This window comes from Anser brachyrhynchus (genome assembly GCF_964034855.1).
Source record: "Anser brachyrhynchus genome assembly, chromosome: 2".
In the NCBI taxonomy this organism is placed as follows: domain Eukaryota; kingdom Metazoa; phylum Chordata; class Aves; order Anseriformes; family Anatidae; genus Anser; species Anser brachyrhynchus.
In genome coordinates, this window is record NC_137695.1 from 47,866,778 (window position 1) to 47,885,684 (window position 18,907).

General features: G+C 40.7%; 1 protein-coding gene across 17 annotated transcripts in view; it reads left to right on the forward strand.

The window, feature by feature from the left end:
• The window catches only part of TRAK1 (trafficking kinesin protein 1), a 137,361-nt gene that overhangs the window by 20,922 nt on the left and 97,532 nt on the right, over positions 1-18,907 (forward strand). For 4 of the 17 annotated variants that reach the window (XR_013945819.1, XM_080578331.1, XM_080578335.1 and 1 more), the window contains exon 1: positions 10,314-10,463. The exons of 9 other annotated variants lie outside the window; for them this stretch is intronic. Coding sequence is in view for 6 of the 8 variants with exons in the window: in XM_080578331.1 (XP_080434457.1) it covers positions 10,378-10,463 (86 nt within the window). In the remaining 2 variants the exon portion in view is untranslated. Of the gene's footprint in view, positions 1-6,203; positions 9,203-9,269; positions 10,464-18,907 lie in introns of those variants that run through there. 4 more of the 17 variants (XM_080578337.1, XM_080578329.1, XM_080578327.1 and 1 more) reach the window with 3 other exon arrangements.

The window sequence follows — 18,907 nt, forward strand, 5'->3', positions numbered from 1 at the left end:
GGTTACTGTTTTCCCCCTTTGTCCTAGTTCTTGCTAATGTTTAGATTTTGACTGAAAACATGGGGCAGTTTGCTTAGTTTCTTGAAATATATATATATATAATATATATATTATAATTATATTTTTTATATATATATTATTATATATATATTTTATGATAATGAAGTCAGAAATAAGAGCGGGTGTGTAGTTTAATAATTTACCTGTGAGACCTGAGAGGAAAAAATACTACCTAGTATCTACCTTGATCACAATGGCTCTGAGGGAAGTTAGGGGTTAGGTAGAGGGCTAGTAGAGAAGTAAGGCACAGAAACATACGTACAGTCATGCATCAGTTGTCACGGCCAAATCAATTAGGATTACTGGGCTGATCTTGTGAGTTAGCCTTTCTCAGACTTCAATGCCTTATATAAACTAAAAAATAATTTGTTCTGTATTTTCTCTTTGTTTTCTTTGTTGTTCACTGATGTGAGGAAAATTAAGAATGGTTATCTGCTAAATGGCTCTTATTTTAAAATGAGCCAATATTGTTGAACAGTGTGGGAATTTGTCTGCTTTTCTGGTTGTTTTCCCCCCTTTTTTCCCTCATGGGAAACAAGAATGAAAACTTTGTGTAACGAGGCTGTTAGTGTCACATCTTGGTGCTTTATAGCAGACCGATGAAATGGGCTGTGCTTGGAGCTCAGCATTCACACTCTTGTTCCAGTGGCTGCAGAAATGTGCTGACGTAGCTGCCCCTTCGTGCTTTGCCAGGGGCTACCCGTGGCTGTGCAACGCTTTGCTGCTCGTATCGGTGGTGGTGCTGGGTCAGGTCCTGCCTTCCAGGGTGTGCCTGCACACACTATTAAAAAGTAAACCAAGCTCATGCCTGTTGACTGTTGGAAGATACCAAGGATTTTGTGTAGATGACAGTAAAGAGGACAGGAGGTAGGCTGACTTATAATGCAAGTCTCAGGCAGTGCTTCCCCACCTAGACGTTGCTTTCCTTGTTCCCACCTTCAAGTCCTCTGTACCGTTTGCTAGCTGCACCCCTTAATACCAGGTAATGCCCAGTGCTAACTTGAAGTGAGCTAAAACATAGTTCCATTTCCTGAGTTCCTTGCTCTTATACCTTTTTTTTTTTTCTTTGAAACGTAACTTTGCTGCTCTGTAAACCAGCTTTTGAACATCTTTAAAAGAAGGCAGGGAGAAACATTTATTTCTGAGTTAACTAAACAAGCTGGGATGGAAGATAGTCATTAGCTTATATGGGGTGGAGGAAACGGATGCTGGGACCCTTGGTGATACGGTTAAGTGCAATTAAAGCGTGTTGTTTCTAACCCATGATCACTGAGACTTGAAGCTATTTTCTTGAGTAGCTTCATTCTCTGGAATACAGAGTGAACTGGGAAGCTAGAGTTTAATGAAAGGAGCATGGAGAAATCCTGTGGAGATGGTCACTGCTGAACTACCTGAAACGTAAGCATTTCCATGTGCTTTCTGTCTTTGTTCATTTGCCAATGCAAATGGAGTTGGGGATGAATGGACATGTCCAACTGTTGAGCCTTTCTGAGCTCTGCCTGGGCTGGGGGCCGGTGTCAGGAACAATCACGTGAGTCCGCTGCGATCGCTGGACTGAGGACACCAGCTGTGCTATTATTAGGGGTTTTAAAGTCTGTGGCAGATGTTCTTGGGCCCTCTTCCAGCCCCCACATATGGTGCAGTGGAGTACATGGAAAAAGAAACGTCTGACAAGGAGTTTTTCCATGCAACAAACAGATAATTTTTTTTTTTCCCATGCAGCTGGGCATGATATTTTACATTAACTTGCATGAATCAAAAATAGTTTGAAGTATTTGAAGAATAAAGAAGTGATTAAATGAGAATAAATACAAGTGCCTTGTTTGGAAAGTATGACTTACGGGACTAGCTACGACTCAGGTCCTCAGGTGTGCGTGTTCTGCCATTTGTATGTTTGTTTTCTGATTTCCTTTGACACTGCCAGTGCTGTATCACAGTTCATATGCATATAACAAAAAGCTGCTCCTGCTCTAATATTGTATGTGTAAGTGGTGAGGCATAAGATGAAATGTAATACAGGGGAAAGAGTTATTAACAGTGTGAGGATTACAATATGTGGGAAGAACTGCCGTTATGGTAGTACAGCGTATAGCAGTGAGAGAAGTTTTTCCTACCGCAAAAAAAAAAAAAAGAAAAAAAAAAAGAAAAAAGAATGCATGTCTTGTTTTAAATGTGTGATTTGTATCCCCTCTGGAAGTCAGTTAAGCAGTGTAAAGTATCAAGTATCCTGGAAGTGTAAGTCACAAGCTGCTTGGTCTTCTATGGACTTCTGATGTGCTTGGGGTTGTACAAAATGCATAAGGGGAAGGTATCTACCAAGAAGATTCACAACTGACTAAATGGTAAAACAGAGGTACATGAGGAGCTGAAAAATGCCAGGTATTTATAGTGGGTAACAAGTATGTCCCTTTATTACTTGTATCACAGATTTTTTTTTTTTTTAAATGTAATAACGTTGTTGCTAAGCAGGACAACATTGTTCAGACAATTCCCTGAGCATCATCTTTTCCTCTCTGTCATTAAAGTTTGTTGGTGTTTTTGAGCTGAAACAGCTGAGATGCTGCAAGTGGTATCCTATGTTAAACATCAGATACTGTGTTTTCTTCTTTGTGTGTTTTTATTTTTATATGGCCATCTGTCAGCTTCCTAACTCTAATCAGACAGCTCCCTCATACAGGAGCTGTTTTTAGTATGATTAAAGAGAACAGTACCCCAAATAAACAATGTAACATGGAATTATTTGGGGAGTTTTCATGTTGTTTTTTCCATGTATTTTCTCTGGGCATCTTTCTTTTTGGATGTTACAGGTACAGACCATATAGTTGATCAGAAAATCTGAATACTCACTTTCTGTCATTGGCTTATCTGACACTGACAAAACAATGATGTGAAGCTGAAGTTTTGTTGTTGTTGTTATTTTCCTCTTTTCTCTTTAAGTCAGTGAACCGGGCTTTTAGTCAGGTGCTGGGACCCATCTGTAGGTGCGTATTTCTGGCAAGAGGTTCATCTCTAATTACAGTTTGAACGCAATTGCCTCTCTTGACCTCCCCATCCCCAGACAGTTAACCTCCCTACTTCCCAGTAATGGTGTTTTACACCACTGGGGAGACCCAGATGGTTCTTCTACACTGTCTGGTGGGGATGGCCTGAAGAGCCATGTGCCTCTGCTTACTCCAACGTGGAGAGCCGTGAAATGTGACCCCAGAAGTCTTGCTCACGTGGGTGAGCGCTGTTCTGCAGACCCCATCGGTTTGCAAGCACTGCCGTAAGCGTGCACCAAAGTGAGCTGGTCTGTGTGCTGGAACCCATCTTCTGATGGCTCAGATGGGTAATGGCAAGGAATCAGCAGCTCATCGGATAAGATTGTGACAGTCCATCCAGCCACATAGCTCCCATGAAAAGAACAGTGCCTCCTGTGTTACTGAGATTACAGCCCAGGGCCCAGAGAAAATTTAAGAAGATTAGTCATGGTGTGTTGCTCTAAGTCTGACTGCTTAATCACAAGGATTTTTTTTCCTGAAGATTTCGTTGGCAAAACCAGAGAAAATCGGGATCTTGATCAGCTCCAGGGGCTTATTCAGAGTCCTGAAGGCTTGGAGCAAGTGAAGCTATGACGTGCTGTCGTGGCTGGTTAGAACGTGGCCTTCCGAGGGAAGAGATGGGCTGTCACTGCTGCATGAGGGGAGGAGACTGTGGTAAATACGCTGGTGATTGCTGGACTTTAAAGCAGTTCCTTGGTAGGTGGCGGGCCTTGTTTGACTGGGATCCACCATTTAAATATCCTCTTACAGTATCAACAACTTTCTGACTGGGAAATAATTGCTTGGATTAAAGTGCTCGAGTTATGCACTGAGAGTATTAAGCCCTGGTCTGAGGGCCCCCTGTTCCCAGTGGCCATATTCTGAACTTCCAATTTCCTGTGTGCGAGGTGAGAGGGAAAGGAGAAGAGGATTTGTTATAAACGTGTTTCAGAAATGCATTTTCTCCTTTTCCCCTCCCAAAAAAGTGCTAGAGGAAGCAGTTACCCATGTCAAATCCTAACTTGGGGGCTCCCTGCAGCTCCGGCGATGCCATCAGTGATGCTGGTTCACATACGTCTTCTGGCAGAACACGCTTACCTTGCAGTGAGTTCAATCCCAACAGTTGCCAGCTACATTTTAATTTACCTGTGGCTGTGTAATGCTTTAAAGATGTGGATTCTCATGTGGGTGTGTATCTTTGTGGGTACATGGATCAGCCCTTCACAGATGAAAGTGTCATCCTCTCACTAAACATATGTCCTAAATCTATTCTGGGAGAACATAGAGGAGCCTGCTAGCCATTTCATGCTCTCTTCAGTCTTCATTAATATATTGTAAATACTGAGGGATAACATCAGGGGTGTTTTGTTTTTGAAGGTTCGTTTTGTTAACTGACAGAACGATAGATTAATGTATACTCCAGCTCCTTGGGTGTATTGAAGATGGGCTGTGATTTTTGTATTACTTTTGTTTTTTTATTCAATAGGCCTGATGCTTCTTTTCGTTGCCGCCGTACAGTACAGACTGTGTTCTTGCTTCAAGTCAGCAATAAAGGGAGAAATTTATGCTCTAAATGAGTGAAGCTCTGAAAAAGCAGATCTCTCGCACTCTCCCTCCTCCTAGGTTAAAATTAGATCTGCTGGTCTGACAGGAAGGGGCTTACTTTTCTTGCTTGTTTTCCAACTGTCGAGCAGAGCTGTAGTCATGCTGCACAAAGCAGCAGCATTCCTGGATCCTTTTAATGATGTATTGAGAACTTCATTGCCTCCCGATTTAATGAGTACAGTGAGTGTATTCACAACTAACAAGAACGTGCTCATTAAACAGCAGTAAGTTAACTGTCCTATTCTCTTCTAGCAATCTGATTCATAATTAAATGGTGCCATATCTGAATACAACGCTGGGTTGCCAAATGGAGAGGTTAGATGTTTTGAGAGTATGCCCGGTTAGATAAGATTGTTGGAATATAAGTAATTTAGCCTCGCTTATAGGGCCAGTTTCCTTGGTGGGGGCTTTGTATTTTGTATTTTTCCAACCTAGCAAAACATTTAGATTTAAGCAGTTAGCCAAAGCATTAACTTTAATAGTCTTTTAGTTTGTAAAGCTTCCAGTTTTATATTCTGTTGTATTGTACTGTTGCTGTTGTGTAAATCCAAAGTAGCCAGCTGTACTGATTGGAATCACCAGAGTGGAACTGAGAGCACAACTGGACCCTTAATTGGCGTAAGACTGCTGCATAAACTCAATCTTACAGTCCTGATGGTTAAGTTATGCCATTTAAAAACTAAAGAGATTAGCTTGATATTTTGGATTGGCAGATGCAAGTTGGGTGAAGGGTTATGCAGCCCAGACGCATGGAGAAGCTTGTTCCAATTGTCCTCAGTGGTGTTAAAATAAAAGTAGTAAGTGCCTACAGAAGTTATCTGCACCCAACAGCACGCTTATTTTGATTTTGCGTGGAACCAAGAGTGAGAACAAACACCAAGTATTTGTCGTTGTTCTTAATCTCATGTCTGTTCTGAAGTATTATGGTTTTCATAATTAAAAGCACAACTTAATAACAAATTTGCCAGCAAAGGGAATCTGAGGCTGAGGGAGGGATAGCATGCATACTCTGTCTACTTGTCTACTGGCAACCTCCTGACACCATTTTGGAGGCTTGTAGAATAATCAGAATGACACCAAGCCAATTCTTATTTAGAAGCAGCTCACAATCTATTCTGTTTGTGCTTTTTTTTCTTCTTCTTCTTTTTTTTTTTTTTTTTTCAAACTGGCTTCCTAAGAGGCACGCAGACCTTGGTACCTGTTTGCCATATGGAGCAGCAGCTCCCGTGAGGATGGAGGCAGATGTACCAAATGCCTAATGCAGCCATCTGCAGCTGCTGCCTCTTACCACGGGCGCCTGTACTTGCTCTGGTCTGCGTTCCCCAGCCAGTCCCTGCAGCAGGTCCCTGGCATGGATGCCCATCGAAGTCTATTGAACGTATGCTGAGTTTTCTAATAAATAGTACCTCCTTTCCTCTTTTCCTTAAGAGCAGTCTTCATTCAGATATGCTGAGCAAGCATCATTGCACTCGTCTTTTGCATCAGTCCTGTTGACAGTAATGGGAACGGTAAGGTTCCTTTTCAGTGTAAGCTTACTGCTTTGTTCATGCTGCTGTGTGTTGCAAAACCTACAGATGAATTGTTTAAAGTAATTCAAAAGAAACAGACCTTTGCACACTCCAGCATATGGAAGAACTTGTTGGGTTGTTGTTGTGGTTTTTTTTCTTGTGTGTATGCTTTTGTTGTCGATGCGTTTTACATTTGTTTGTTTGTTTAGTACTGTGGTTTAGGATTGCCAGGGCAGAAAATGACTGTTTCAGGAACAAGCTGCTTTTATTTTACTCTTACTTCTGAGGTTGAATTGCTTTGACTTTTTTAATACTACACCACAAATCTAAATTAGAGAAGGAGGAGGAAAGTGGAAACAGTTCCTATATTACGGTGCTCACTTCTGTTTTTGCAAAATCTGTCTAAATTCATCCTAAGCGTTGTATGCGTTGCAGTTTATGATTTTCTTACGTTAGCCATATAACCTACTTTACACTTCTGATATTAAGACAGTCTACTACTCTGCCCATTTGCTAAGAGAATCTGTTTGCTGACTGTGCTGGGCATCTGGAAAGCTGATAAATGTTCTCAGTGTTCTGGTTCAGAATAATAATTTATGCTGCCTACGTACAGAGTTTTCAGAGAAGCTGCAGGGGAAGGATTTTGGATTGAACACATACTTGCTTGTGTGGGTGTGAAATAGCTGTATAGGGGATATTCTTCCTTGGAAAATAATGCGTGTTTTTTTCTGTAAGCTGTCTTGGCACATCTGTTTAGTTTGGATCTTTCTACCCACCATACTGGATAACAGTTACTACAAAGTACAAGCTTTTGTTACCTTGCATTAGTAAAAACGACACTAGTTGTTAGCACAGACAAACTATCCTCTTCCTCAGTCTCTCTTTACGTTATTTGGAAAAGACAATGACCTTTTTCTTCCTCACCACCAAGCACAAATAGTACTGAAAGTTATATTGCATATTTATCAGATAAAATTGTTTAGAAAGGTTGAGTTGAAATACACTGCAGGTAAAGGAAATCAAAAAAGCTTGTGCTTTGCACGTAGGGCTTATTATGAGTTGGTCCATAGCAAATAGGCTGTCAAAGAAGAGATGTGTCGGGCTGTAGATTTGGCAACACTGCAAAGGTATTTGAACTAACCCACGAAGCCAACAGTCCTGAGGATACACAGCAAGTAGATGGATGGTGTGGGTCACGCAGTCCTGGACTGTTCTGCTGTGGTGGCATCATGTTTTATGGATGGGCAGGAGGCATCTAGTTAATGCCTTGAGGCTTGGGAGGTCTTATGTTATCAGCAAGATGACCTTTCTTTATGAAAGACTGTTGTGTGTAAGCAGCACCAAATAACCACTTGCTTGTTGCTAATAAAGGTCCCGTGTTTATATTTTCGCAAAATCTGGGGTGACGCTCAGGTGTCCAAATCTGTCTCCTGCTGTTCTTCCTTTCATAGTTATCAATTTGTTTTCCCATCCTTCAGGAGTAGAGAGGATCTCACTGGGTGTACTACACTTATATTAAGTAGAATGTGCTTTGGGATTTCTACGTGCCTTTTTGTTACTGTGAATCAGGGGAAATAAAAAGAGGGGGTGGTCATTCAGGAACGATTTACCCAGGTACTATACATCAGTGTCTTCATGGAAACTGCTTTTTCCCAGTGAAAGTTGCTGTTCCTGATTCCTTTATTTAACAGCAAATTAATTATTTAAAGATGAATAGAGTAGAGTGCCTCTACAGTGTGAAGGTGTCCTGATTTGGCAATTCACATCACAGTTGCATAAGCACTTTTGCATGGAGCTGCACAAAATACATAGAAAGTAATGACTTGTATTTCAGAATAAAGGCTGCCAAATACTAAACCTTCTATAATTTACTTGGATTTACTGACTATTTAACAATGACACAGTCTGGCAAAGGATAAATAGTCTTATTGTCTGTTCATTATTGATTATAGTGTAGGCAAATCTTCCTGCTGTTAAAGATGGATGGGCAAGACAGATGGAAGATGGCAATTACATGCACTCCCTGGAAAATCTGGGAAAAAGCATTGCTTGAAAAATTCTTAATTCCCAGAAAAAAAGTCAATTTCATAACTGAAAAATGAATGAAAATGAAAAACTGATTTTTACAAGATACCTCATTTGCCAGGATTTTAGGGAAATGTGGAAGAAATTCCAGCTTGTACACAAAGAGTATGAACAGGAAATCTTTCTTCTGTCTTCTGCATGGTGGTGAAAAGAAAATATTTTGCTCTGAAATTTAAACCTTTAAATTCCATTTCCATTCCCTGAGCACTGAAGTGCTGCATTCATATATTGCTGTGTATACTGAAAAAAAAAATAATATCCCTAACCGTGGAATTCACTTCTAATAACTTGGGGGTGGGAAGATGTTTTCTTTGAAACAGAAACAGGTACAATAATTGGCTCAGATTCTGGGTTGTATGAAATATTTTCTCTTGTTATTACTTTAAATCTCTTTATTTCACTTTTGGGCTTAAATCTTATTTCTCCCGTTGTAGGTATTTGTGTGCAAACTTAAGATGAAATTCAGAAATGCAGAAGAGAGCAGGGCTCCATTTGCAAATTTAAATTACCTAATGAAATCCACCGCTCACCATATGGTGAATTTCAGTCTGCTGTAATCACAGCCTGATACTCATAACAGTCCTTGTGCTTTAATATGTTAAAACTGCATGAGTCAGGGCTGTCGTCAAGCAGGAAGCGGTGGTGTGAAAAGGCACTGGGAATATCTGCAGCTCCACTGAGGAAGCAAACGATGGTTTATGTATCTTGAAGGCTGGACTTTGTCCAGGCATATGGTTATGCTCAGTCATGAACTGGAGAATAATGAAGTGATTGAATGTAAATCAGTGTGAAAACATGCACGAGAGTAAAGGATTTCTATAGTAAGAAGACGGTCTGAAATGAGGAGTCTTTTTTTGCATTGGTGTTGGGTTGTCAGCGATCAGCCTTTTGATGTAATAGGGAGCACTGTAAGTAACCATCAATGTAAGTGTGAGCCTTTTGAATAATTGCAGTTGATTTTTTTATTTTTTAAGAATCTGGGTAGTTAGACAAGATGGGGAAGATAACTTCAACAAGCAGGATCAGATGAGAAATGCTTAAAATTGGGTTATCCTTTTTTATTTTTTTTTCTTGTCTGAAAGGGTATCTGTTTTGAAGAAGTTTTTGCTGGGAGGGAGTTGCATTCCGTAGCTACAGTGATTCAAATGTTTGTCACTGGTGTGGACTTCCCCTTGGAGGATGAAATTTATGCATCCTTTGTTTAGAAACAGAGAACTGGATCAGTCCACAGAGAGAGCTGCTGCTGGGAGAAGAGGTGGCTGCAACTGCAAACTTGTCCTGGGTGTGAGGAGACAGGAGGTGGTCTGAGAAGAACAATTGGGATCTGTCTTGCAGGACAAATTGGGAAATAAAATTTCTCATTCTTAAAGAAAACTACTGAGCAATTCTTTCCAAATTCTTCACACAGAATTTGCTGAGGGGACAGCCCATGTACTATATAAAAATGCCATTTTGGGGAGGGCAGAATTTGTGACTATCTGTGTCTTTTAGGAACATAAATTCAATGAAACGGGGCTTAATTTGTGGGAGTACTTGTGTGACTGCCAGATGAGCTCATAGCTCTGTTTGTCTATCAGTGTGTCGAGACTTGCAGCAGAAAGCCTTAGCCTTTTGAAATGAAAGCATTTTAAAGTGATGCTGTATGTTTTTTTCCTGTAGATAAGTCTCACTACTTTTTGTGAAAACTCTGGCAACATTTTGTGGTGCTTTCATGCTGGTATGCATTTCCCTGGTTTTGCTTATGATGTTTGAGGAGAAGCTTTGCTAACATGTATTCCCTTCAGAGGATGTTTGCATACAGTTGCCTATGCAGCTCTGTGCTGAAACTAAAAGATTTGGACATGGTTAAAAATGTTTATGTTGTAAAATGTATTCGGAAGATCAAGGTTTTAATGTAGCAGACTGAAGAGAGGAGTAGTCTGACCCTTTCTCTTTGACTCAGTTTGGTAGCTTGTGCAACTGCTCAGCCAAGAGAGGGCGAGGAAACTTGTGCGGGAGCCAAAGTTACAATAGCATTCAAATGACCTTACAGCATCAAGAGCTCTTCGTGTGGGGGAAACGCAAATAGAAGCGACACTTAAAGCGAGCCTGCTAGCCAAATGGTGAAATTCTGGAGGGGGGAAGCAGACTCGAGAAAGGAAGAATGCTTTACAGACGATGAAGAGCAAAACGAGTTGACAACCAGGTACAGTGCCGACTGCTGTGGGGTTGCGATTCCCTGCTTGTGAGCTTCACAGGGCTTAGCTTTGAGTGCAGTATGTCTGTCGTGTGTGTGCAGAGGCATTGCTAGCCATGTTTTGAATCATCTCAAAAAAAGAGTGGGAACATGGCAAATGCTGCTGTAGTACTTCTAGGATTGCCTTACTCTGCAGTTTAGTTCAGTGTTGTTTTTCAGCTGTTGCGCTGCAGAACGCTGCCTGGCCGCTTTCTCGGGGAGTGCTGAGCCGAGCTGCTGTTGTATTGCCACATACAGGTTTTGTTCTGGGGCAGGGGGAGAGGCTTATGCCGTGTTGGGCAAAAGTAGGGCAGCAACAGTGTGCCGTGCTGGAAGGGGTCAAGGATTGCTTTTTCTTTGGCTGTTTTCTCCCTCTTCCCCTGATTGGAGTTGTACCTCGGAGGCTAAAGTTAGTGGTAGTAAACTGCCATGTTATTTAAAATGCTGCCACCATAAAATAATGTCTTGTCTTTTCTTTTTGATAATAAACCAGTAGGAATTTGAGTTATCAAAGATTTTGCTATCAAAGATTTTTTAAGGCTATAGACAAAACTGCTTTGGGCATCAGGTATTTTAAGTCATGATACTATTATTAAACAGTTGCTGGGATGGCAGCAGGTGAATTGGTGCAGGCTGAATTATTTGTACAGCTTTGCAGGCTGTGGACTGCAAAGAATTTACATCTCTTTGGGATACCCATAGGATGTTCATGGATAAATCATGTATCACCTATTAATGTTGGTGATCCTGGAGCATGAGGGGCAGTGGAGGTGTTAATATTTGTATGCTAACCGGTACTTTGGTAACTTCAAGCCTATTTACTGAAGTATGCTATTAGTGCTACCTGTCTAACTGGTATGCTAGACTTTGTTCTGTTGTTAAAATGGAAATTCTTACAATATAAGGAGCTCAGTTACGAGTGTTTCCTTTGGAACAAGAGATGACTTGTGCTGGGGGTGTCATTATTTTTTTAAGCACATTTGAATTTGGTTTTCTTGCTTGTATTAAAATTTGAAACCAGAACTTTCAAACAGGAAAAGACAAAATGCTTACAAATTATTACATGAATTTCAGAAGGGATCAACTCTCTTTTCATAGACCTCTATTATTTTGAGAGTAATTGTAAAATCTTGATGGCTCTGAAATATGTGGTTGCTGTCAGAGTTAAGTGCTTGTGTTCTGGTGACTGGGAGGTGCGAAAACTGAACAGAATTTTTTAACCCAACATAGTTACTGTGAACTTGTTTGCTTTCCAGTAAATTCAAATGTAGTAATCTTCACTGCTGTGATCAAATGAGGAACAAATATATGTAATGTACTGATTCTTTTTACAACTCCACAATTTTTCTGTCTGGACTTTGTTAAAAGCATAAGCACATTTAGTGAACTTGTAAAAAGCTGCAATTGCTTCTAATCAAGTTAAACAAGAAATCAAGTTGTTATTTTTTTTTCACATGCTCTTTGTTACAAAACTCATTTTATCTCTGTGCCAAAACAATTTAAAGGGCCTTTGCATGCTTGGGAGCTTTTTAGCTTTGGAACAATGCCTGTAATAGCTGTTCCTTGCTCTGTGATTGACTGACTTGCAGGAAGTTGAAATTTCTTAATCAAAAGCCTCATATTTACAAACTTCATAAAAATGCCATTGACTGACACTACCTGCAGTACTTAAAATCCTGAACACACTCAAAAAATCTCAGTGCTGTTTTTAGACAACTGTAGGAAAGCAAAGAGAAGGAAATGAAAAAAAATGATAGAGTTGTTAGCATCTGTAACATGACTTTGCAAATTGTGGGAGCAAAATTGTAGTTGGACAGAGATAAGAGTTCATGTCAGGTAGAAAGAATACCTGTCTTCTTAGCTCCTTTTACTCTCTTCCTTCCCTGCCCCTACCAGTTCAGGTAGGATTACATTGCAACCAAAGGGCTCTTAAATTCTAGTAGGAGCCCTTGTCCACTGGGAGTAGACTAAAGAAATAAAAGTATTCTTGAGTGAGGTAGATCTGACAAATTTTCCTTGTTCATTTTTATATGGCTTTACTTTCCTTTTGTAAATTAAGCAATTATCAGTACTCGTGGAGGGAAGTCTTTTTGAAGGAAGACATTAAAATCAGAAATATTTTCAACACTTTATTTTATTTTATATCCCTCACCCCCTATCTTTTGTGCATTCTGGGTGTTGCTGTTTAATTTATCTACATCTATGGTGTGGACTACAATAGAAATATTTTTATTTTTTCTGGTCATCTGTGCGTATGGCATTAACACAAACTCTGAGAAGAAAGTTGGAGGCAGAGGAAACTACCTGAAGGTTGTGGTTAGAAACTGCCCTATGGTCCTGAGGTGTTGTTCAGTGAGCAGCCTGATTCTAAATGGGTGACGGGAGCTTGGATAAAAGCAAAGAGTAGGTCTGCACTAAAACTTGCAGTCTTTGGACACTAGCAAGAAAGCTGAATAAATCTTAATGCAGTCTTTTAAGAGAACTGAAACTGTTGGGACTAATTCATAATACATTTACTAGCCTTTCTAATTAGGACTTCAGTTTGGGTTATTCTTGCACAACTCATTTCAAATATAAAATAAAAGATGGGGATGGACATGTGGCCTTTCAGAGCAATATAGCTTGCCTTCAAATCATTGCTAGTCATTGTTGGGCTGTACAGGAATTATGCTCCTATCACTTCTAATCCTCAGGTTTTCCCAGGATTTCACCTTGTGGTTCCCATGTTGTTGGGTTTTTAAATACCGAAACTATTTCCTCATTGACTGTGGTGCTGTCCCATCTGATCACATTTTATTCTGAAAACCTTTTGCTCTAAAAGAGATGAAATGTTTTCCTTATGTCATTTGACTTGACACGTTCAGGTTTTCACCAAAGAGCTGGAACTGAAGTTGAAAAATGTAGCTGACAAGGAAACTTTCACTACAGCAGATTCAGAAAGAATGGATGCCTTGTTAGGCTCAAAAAATCATGTGAACTTGAGCCACTCGAGAGCTTAATTTAGTGGAAGCTTGGCCTGGGAGGCTTAATATAGATAGCTCAGATATCATGTGGAAATTCTAATTTAGACATGTATTGATATAAGAGACGTTGAGCTTATTTTTATTTGTTCCTGGCTGGATTGTTCATTTGTTTCCTTCCCTTAACCCCACTCTTTATTCTCAGGAAATGTAGTGCATTGCCAACTGTTACTGCACAGCTACACACAACTGTACAAGGGAAAGTGGAGGAAAATCAGCCCTCCCATACCGGTGCTGGTCCTGGGCTAGCCAGTTTTCAGGGAAGCCTTCCTGCAGTTTAGTCTTCAATAAACTTGTTTGGTACTGCTCCTGGTGACTTTGATAAAGAAGGTGAAACAAGAAGAGACACGTGCCTGTGGTCAGGGTATTGTTCAGCTTGCTGAGAAGCACTGGTGACTTCTGGGCTGGGCTTTTCCTTTTCTGCCCATAAGTGAAGTTCCTGGAGAGGTGAAAGAGAGAGAGAATGTGTGTGGTAGGGAAAATGCTCATCTCTCCAAGTTGAGAGGAAAGGAGATAAGTTCAGATGCATGACTCTTTCAACCCCCTCCTTCAATAAAAGCAAAAGAAACTTGAAATATTTATCTTAAAATGGCAAAGTACAGGTCAGTCAAGTACTCTCCTCTGCCTCTGAAAGCTGCAGCTTCACTGGGTTTTCTACTCTTTCCCCTTTTTCTTTTTCAAGGTAGGCATAAGCACTGGTTTACTTGCGTATTTCCCAATATTGTAGCTATTACATCAACAGCACAGAGATTTTTAACTGGGTCCAGAAAACTCGGTTTCTGGCATGGTCATTAACATAACATCACTAGGAAGGTCACAGTGTAACTGATGTGACTTGCCCTCCAGTGAAAGTGTCATGGGAAAAACAAATGGACAAGTGGACTCCCTGAACTTCCCTGGGTGTTTATTGTAGGCATGGAAAATTCTGCTTTGCTAAAATCTACTTTAAACTTAAGAAGAAAAAAGAAAGCACTCTAAATCTTTATTTAAAAAGAAATATATATATATATATATATATATGCTTTGAAGTATCACTTCAAATCTGCACAGGAATTTATTTGGGGTAAAACTGTACTGGTGGTGTGAAAGCAGCTGGAGATTTTAACTGCACAAGAGAAAATACTTCTGAAACATGTTCCGAGAGTGGAGTAACTGTTGTTGATATCACACAGGTTTCTTAAAATGCAAGCTCTTAATGCAGTCACAGTTTTGTGACGTGACTGTGTAGGACAGGATATCTTCATGTTTAAAAACTTTGTAAGTTGATGTTGGATGTTCCACTAATTGCTTTGCTACTGACGAGAAATGGTTGCCTCAAATTTTTGAGAGAGAATCTGCGTGAAGGACAGCATCGATCTGATTCATTTGCATTAGGAGCAGGTTTTGTTAAAAGTGCCTTCCGAAATGTAAACCAAATGTTTCATTCCATTAAATTCATGCTATTAAACAAGGGAAGTCTTTTCCACAGAAAAGAGAATAAGCAACTGGGTAATTTTTTGGTGTTAATGCATTCGTGCATTCCATGCAGTGCAATCGAAGTTCTCCTGTCTCGAGGTTTGATGGAGAAAAGTCCCACGTTGTTTTTTGAGACTCTAGCCTTTAATTGTGCAGCTCAGGACTTTGGGTGATGAAGGATCCCGTGCATTTTTCCAGAAGTAATGATCATAGCATGCAATGCAATAACAGAACCCACAACACAGACATCCACACAAAGGTGACCTGGGCAAGCCTTTTAATCTCTCCCTGTTTTATTACAATTTTATAGTGAGAAAAATAACTTCTGAAGTGTTGCCATGACCTACAAAGTATCACATACTTTATTACATGTTGGTTATAAAGACATCCAGAGAAAGAATTGCGGAGGACTGCTGAATTGCAAACTAATGTATATTTAACTGTACTTCACATTATTGATAGGTTTCTAGCATATTCTGATTTTACAGTCAGTGTTGCTTATAATGCACTTATGCTCATGGAAAAAATACCATTTTCAATACAATTTATTGAGATTTCCAAGGTAATGGATACTTCACAAGCAAAAATACACGTTCTGTCTGTGATGGGCAGAGATGTGCATGCAGTGAAGGCTTCCCGGACTCGATAAACTGTTGTTCAGTCTGCCTCTTCAGTCTCTCATGCCACCAGACTAAGCTGTGGGGCTGTTACTAGGTCTGCAGAAATGTTTTCCGCTGATAATGTGCATGTCTTGTTGCTAAAGCTATTTTTAGCAGCCTGGTTAGACGCTTAGAGTCACCGAGGGACAGAGTCCTGGCGGGGAGCTGTAAAAGGGAGCTGCTGCCGGTGTGCAATGGGAAGGGAGAAAAAGGTTCCTTTTATTCCCCCACTGTTAGGTCTGTTTTTGACTGTTTTCATATTTCTTGGTAACTTGCAAAGAAACGTCATGTTTCTCAGGTTTGCTAGCTTGAGAAAAAGCATACCTTGGGCTAGGAATAATCTCCATGTCGCTAAGGGAACGTTACACAAGGGGAAGCTTCCTTCGGGACCGTGGTGGTGTTCAAAGGCTCAGCTTCTTGCGATCCTTTTCAGTAGTGAATCCAAGAGCTGTTGCTCTTCATCATGCTTTGGTGGAAAGGCTCTGACCTGAGTCATTTAGGATGCAGTGGGAGTGACGGTAGTTTGCGTACTGCATTTGCTTATCCACAAGGCTTTTCTGACTGCACAGTAACTAGGGAAGGGTGATGCAGACAATGTCACCAAAAAGGGATTTGGTTATAAATTGGAGAACCTTGAATACGATCATGATACCAAGGTACAGGCAGCTTTTTAATGATTAAAATTCAGTATATGAAAAATTAATATAAAAAAACCTCATGTGCTTCAATTTGATCTATTTTATTCATGGAGCTATTGTACATACAGACAGCTGAGGTAGCAAATTAGCAGAAAGCACAAGAGGGCCCAACAGTAAGCACATTTATGTGCTGCATTATGAATTTGGAGCAGGAAAGCAGCTGTCTTTCCCTGGTGGCAATATACCTAGCGAGACTGCCCTAAGTATATTGCCATGCTCCCCCCACCTTCCAACTCTTTTTTTTAAATGTGTGTTTTGATTTAGAACAGAAATAAATTCAAAGGTCACCCCCGGTGTTTCAGCCTTCACATGCGTGGCTGAGTGAATGCTTTTCTTGGCTTTCACGTTAATCTTTGCAAATAAAATTTGCAGGTAGAGAATTCAAAATGGAATTCAAAGCTGCTTGAGACTTCTCTAAATGACATACCTGGGAACGCTGCCACATAGCAGAAACTTCTCAGTGATGTGTGTTTCATTGCTGTGGGGACACCAAAGGTAAAGTAAGCTAAGCAGTATCAGTTGCTACAGTGCTTAATAAAACAAGGTTCCGTGAAATCCAGCAGTTGTAGGCATGCCGAAGTAAAAGATCAGCCATCTGTCTTTCTACTGTTTATTGTTAGGCTTTATATGTGCCACCATACTATCTCTTCATACCAGGGATACTGTCATCCACCTGATAGGAAAAGCTTTTTTTTTTTCTTTTTTCATTCACCCAAATGAAAATATCTTTTCAAATGTATGTCATCTTGTTTCCACAAGTCAGTCTGGATACGTTCATACTGAGCGTCATCTTCCTTCGTTTTGTCTGGTGTGCCATGCTGAGATTACTGTGGGGGGGCTGACTTTTGTGCTATGTGTGCAGTCTTCAAGATTTTGTTGGGCTTAATCTGGCTGTGCAACTCTGCCCATGCAGGATGTTTAACTCTAGGAAACCTCTGCATATGGCACTTCAACTTTGTCAGGTCACGTATTTTCTGTCCACTGTCATGTAGAACGTGGTGTATTGTAATAAAATTGCAAACTTTCTAAGCTGAAGTTGAGCTTTATTTTTACAGCTATTTGTAGTTCATCTGAAGAACACAGGCCATGACAGTTAAACCCAATGGATATGGTGGTGCCCTGTGTCTTGCAGCTAGAGGAACTGATGATGAATGCAAACCATGCTATGGTAGCTAAACATTAGATGTTTGGCTTTAAGGCTGATGGCATGCGTATCTCTCTCTCAGCCTGACAGCTGTCTTGGCAAATATAAGAATGATGTGGCTGGTGTCCTGTCTGGTTGTCCCTTTCTTTGCACTGCCAGGGAGCACTGTGTAGGGTGTGCAGGTACCTTTGGAGCACGGATAGAGCAGGCTCAGCCTCTCTTCCTCTCTTCATCTGCAGCATTATGCGCTACCGCTGTGCAATAACGTGCATCAAAATTACCAGAACTGAGTTTTAAAATAAATAAAAGTAAAATAAAAAAATAAAGAGCTGAGCAGGATGAATTAATATATCTTCAGTGATGTAGCAGAGATGCATTACTGCAAAAAAGGAAAGTTCCTATGAAATAAGAATAAATTTATGCAAGGGGAAAGAGGAAAAATTTGTCTGAATCTGGAAACCTTCTGCTAAATATTATGCCAGTACTTTATACGTGCACTTTAATAGCAAGAATATATTCTTTTGTGTTACCTGTTTAGGTTTTATATGTTTTGTTAATTGTGCTGTAAGTGGGTACCTCTATATAGAGGCCTTTGAGCAGTTAACAAGTGGCTCTGTTCTTTGTGTGCTCAGTACATTCAGGCCTGAACAAGCTAGAGAAAGAATGGGAACCTAAGAAGTGACACTTTTATGCAAAAGTTAGGAGGAGAAAACTTGCAGAAATACCCCAAAATGCAGTACCAGCTGTTAAGTGACCTGTTGTCTGCTACTGAACTTTTCTGTGTTGCTTTTTTCCTACCTCACTGTACATTTCCATTGGCTACACTGAAATCAGTGGGAGCTGTAACACACCTTTCTGTTCAGTACCTGCACTGGCGTGCTAGCCCTCATTTGGCCAAAGGGCCCTGCGGGAGACCTTACAGGTGTGCGCCGTATTGTTTCCCTGCGCTTTCACGGTGAGTTCAGGCAAAACTGGTCTCTTATCTGGCCCTTCTGGCACACTTTGCAAGCGATCTTAGCCTAGAAAGCCATGGATCCAAGTCAAGTGGATGACATTTTCCTCCTGCTTACTAATAAACTTCCTTGTTTTTATTGCCCTCAGTGTAGGTAGAGAGGGGCAGAGGAAGAGGGCATTTCAGCAGCGGTTCTTCCTGCAGAGGAGGGGGCAGCAGCATGCCTTGCTCAAACAGCAGAGACCGGGCAGGGTGTGCAGGCAGCTGTGTGGCCTCAGGTGGTGGTGGAGTCTGGACCGACCAGCAATTTGGGAGCAAGGGAAGGAGGAGCAGCAGAACTGCAGGTCTGTGATGGAAACCTGTGGATCTCTTGTAAGGAAAGAGCTCTGGGAAGGCTCTGGTGCAGCTTGTCACCACCAAGGCATTCAGCCCTGAGGGGCTGTGCTAGACTTACTGCTGCCTCAAAGCTGGCTGCTCTTTCTAACT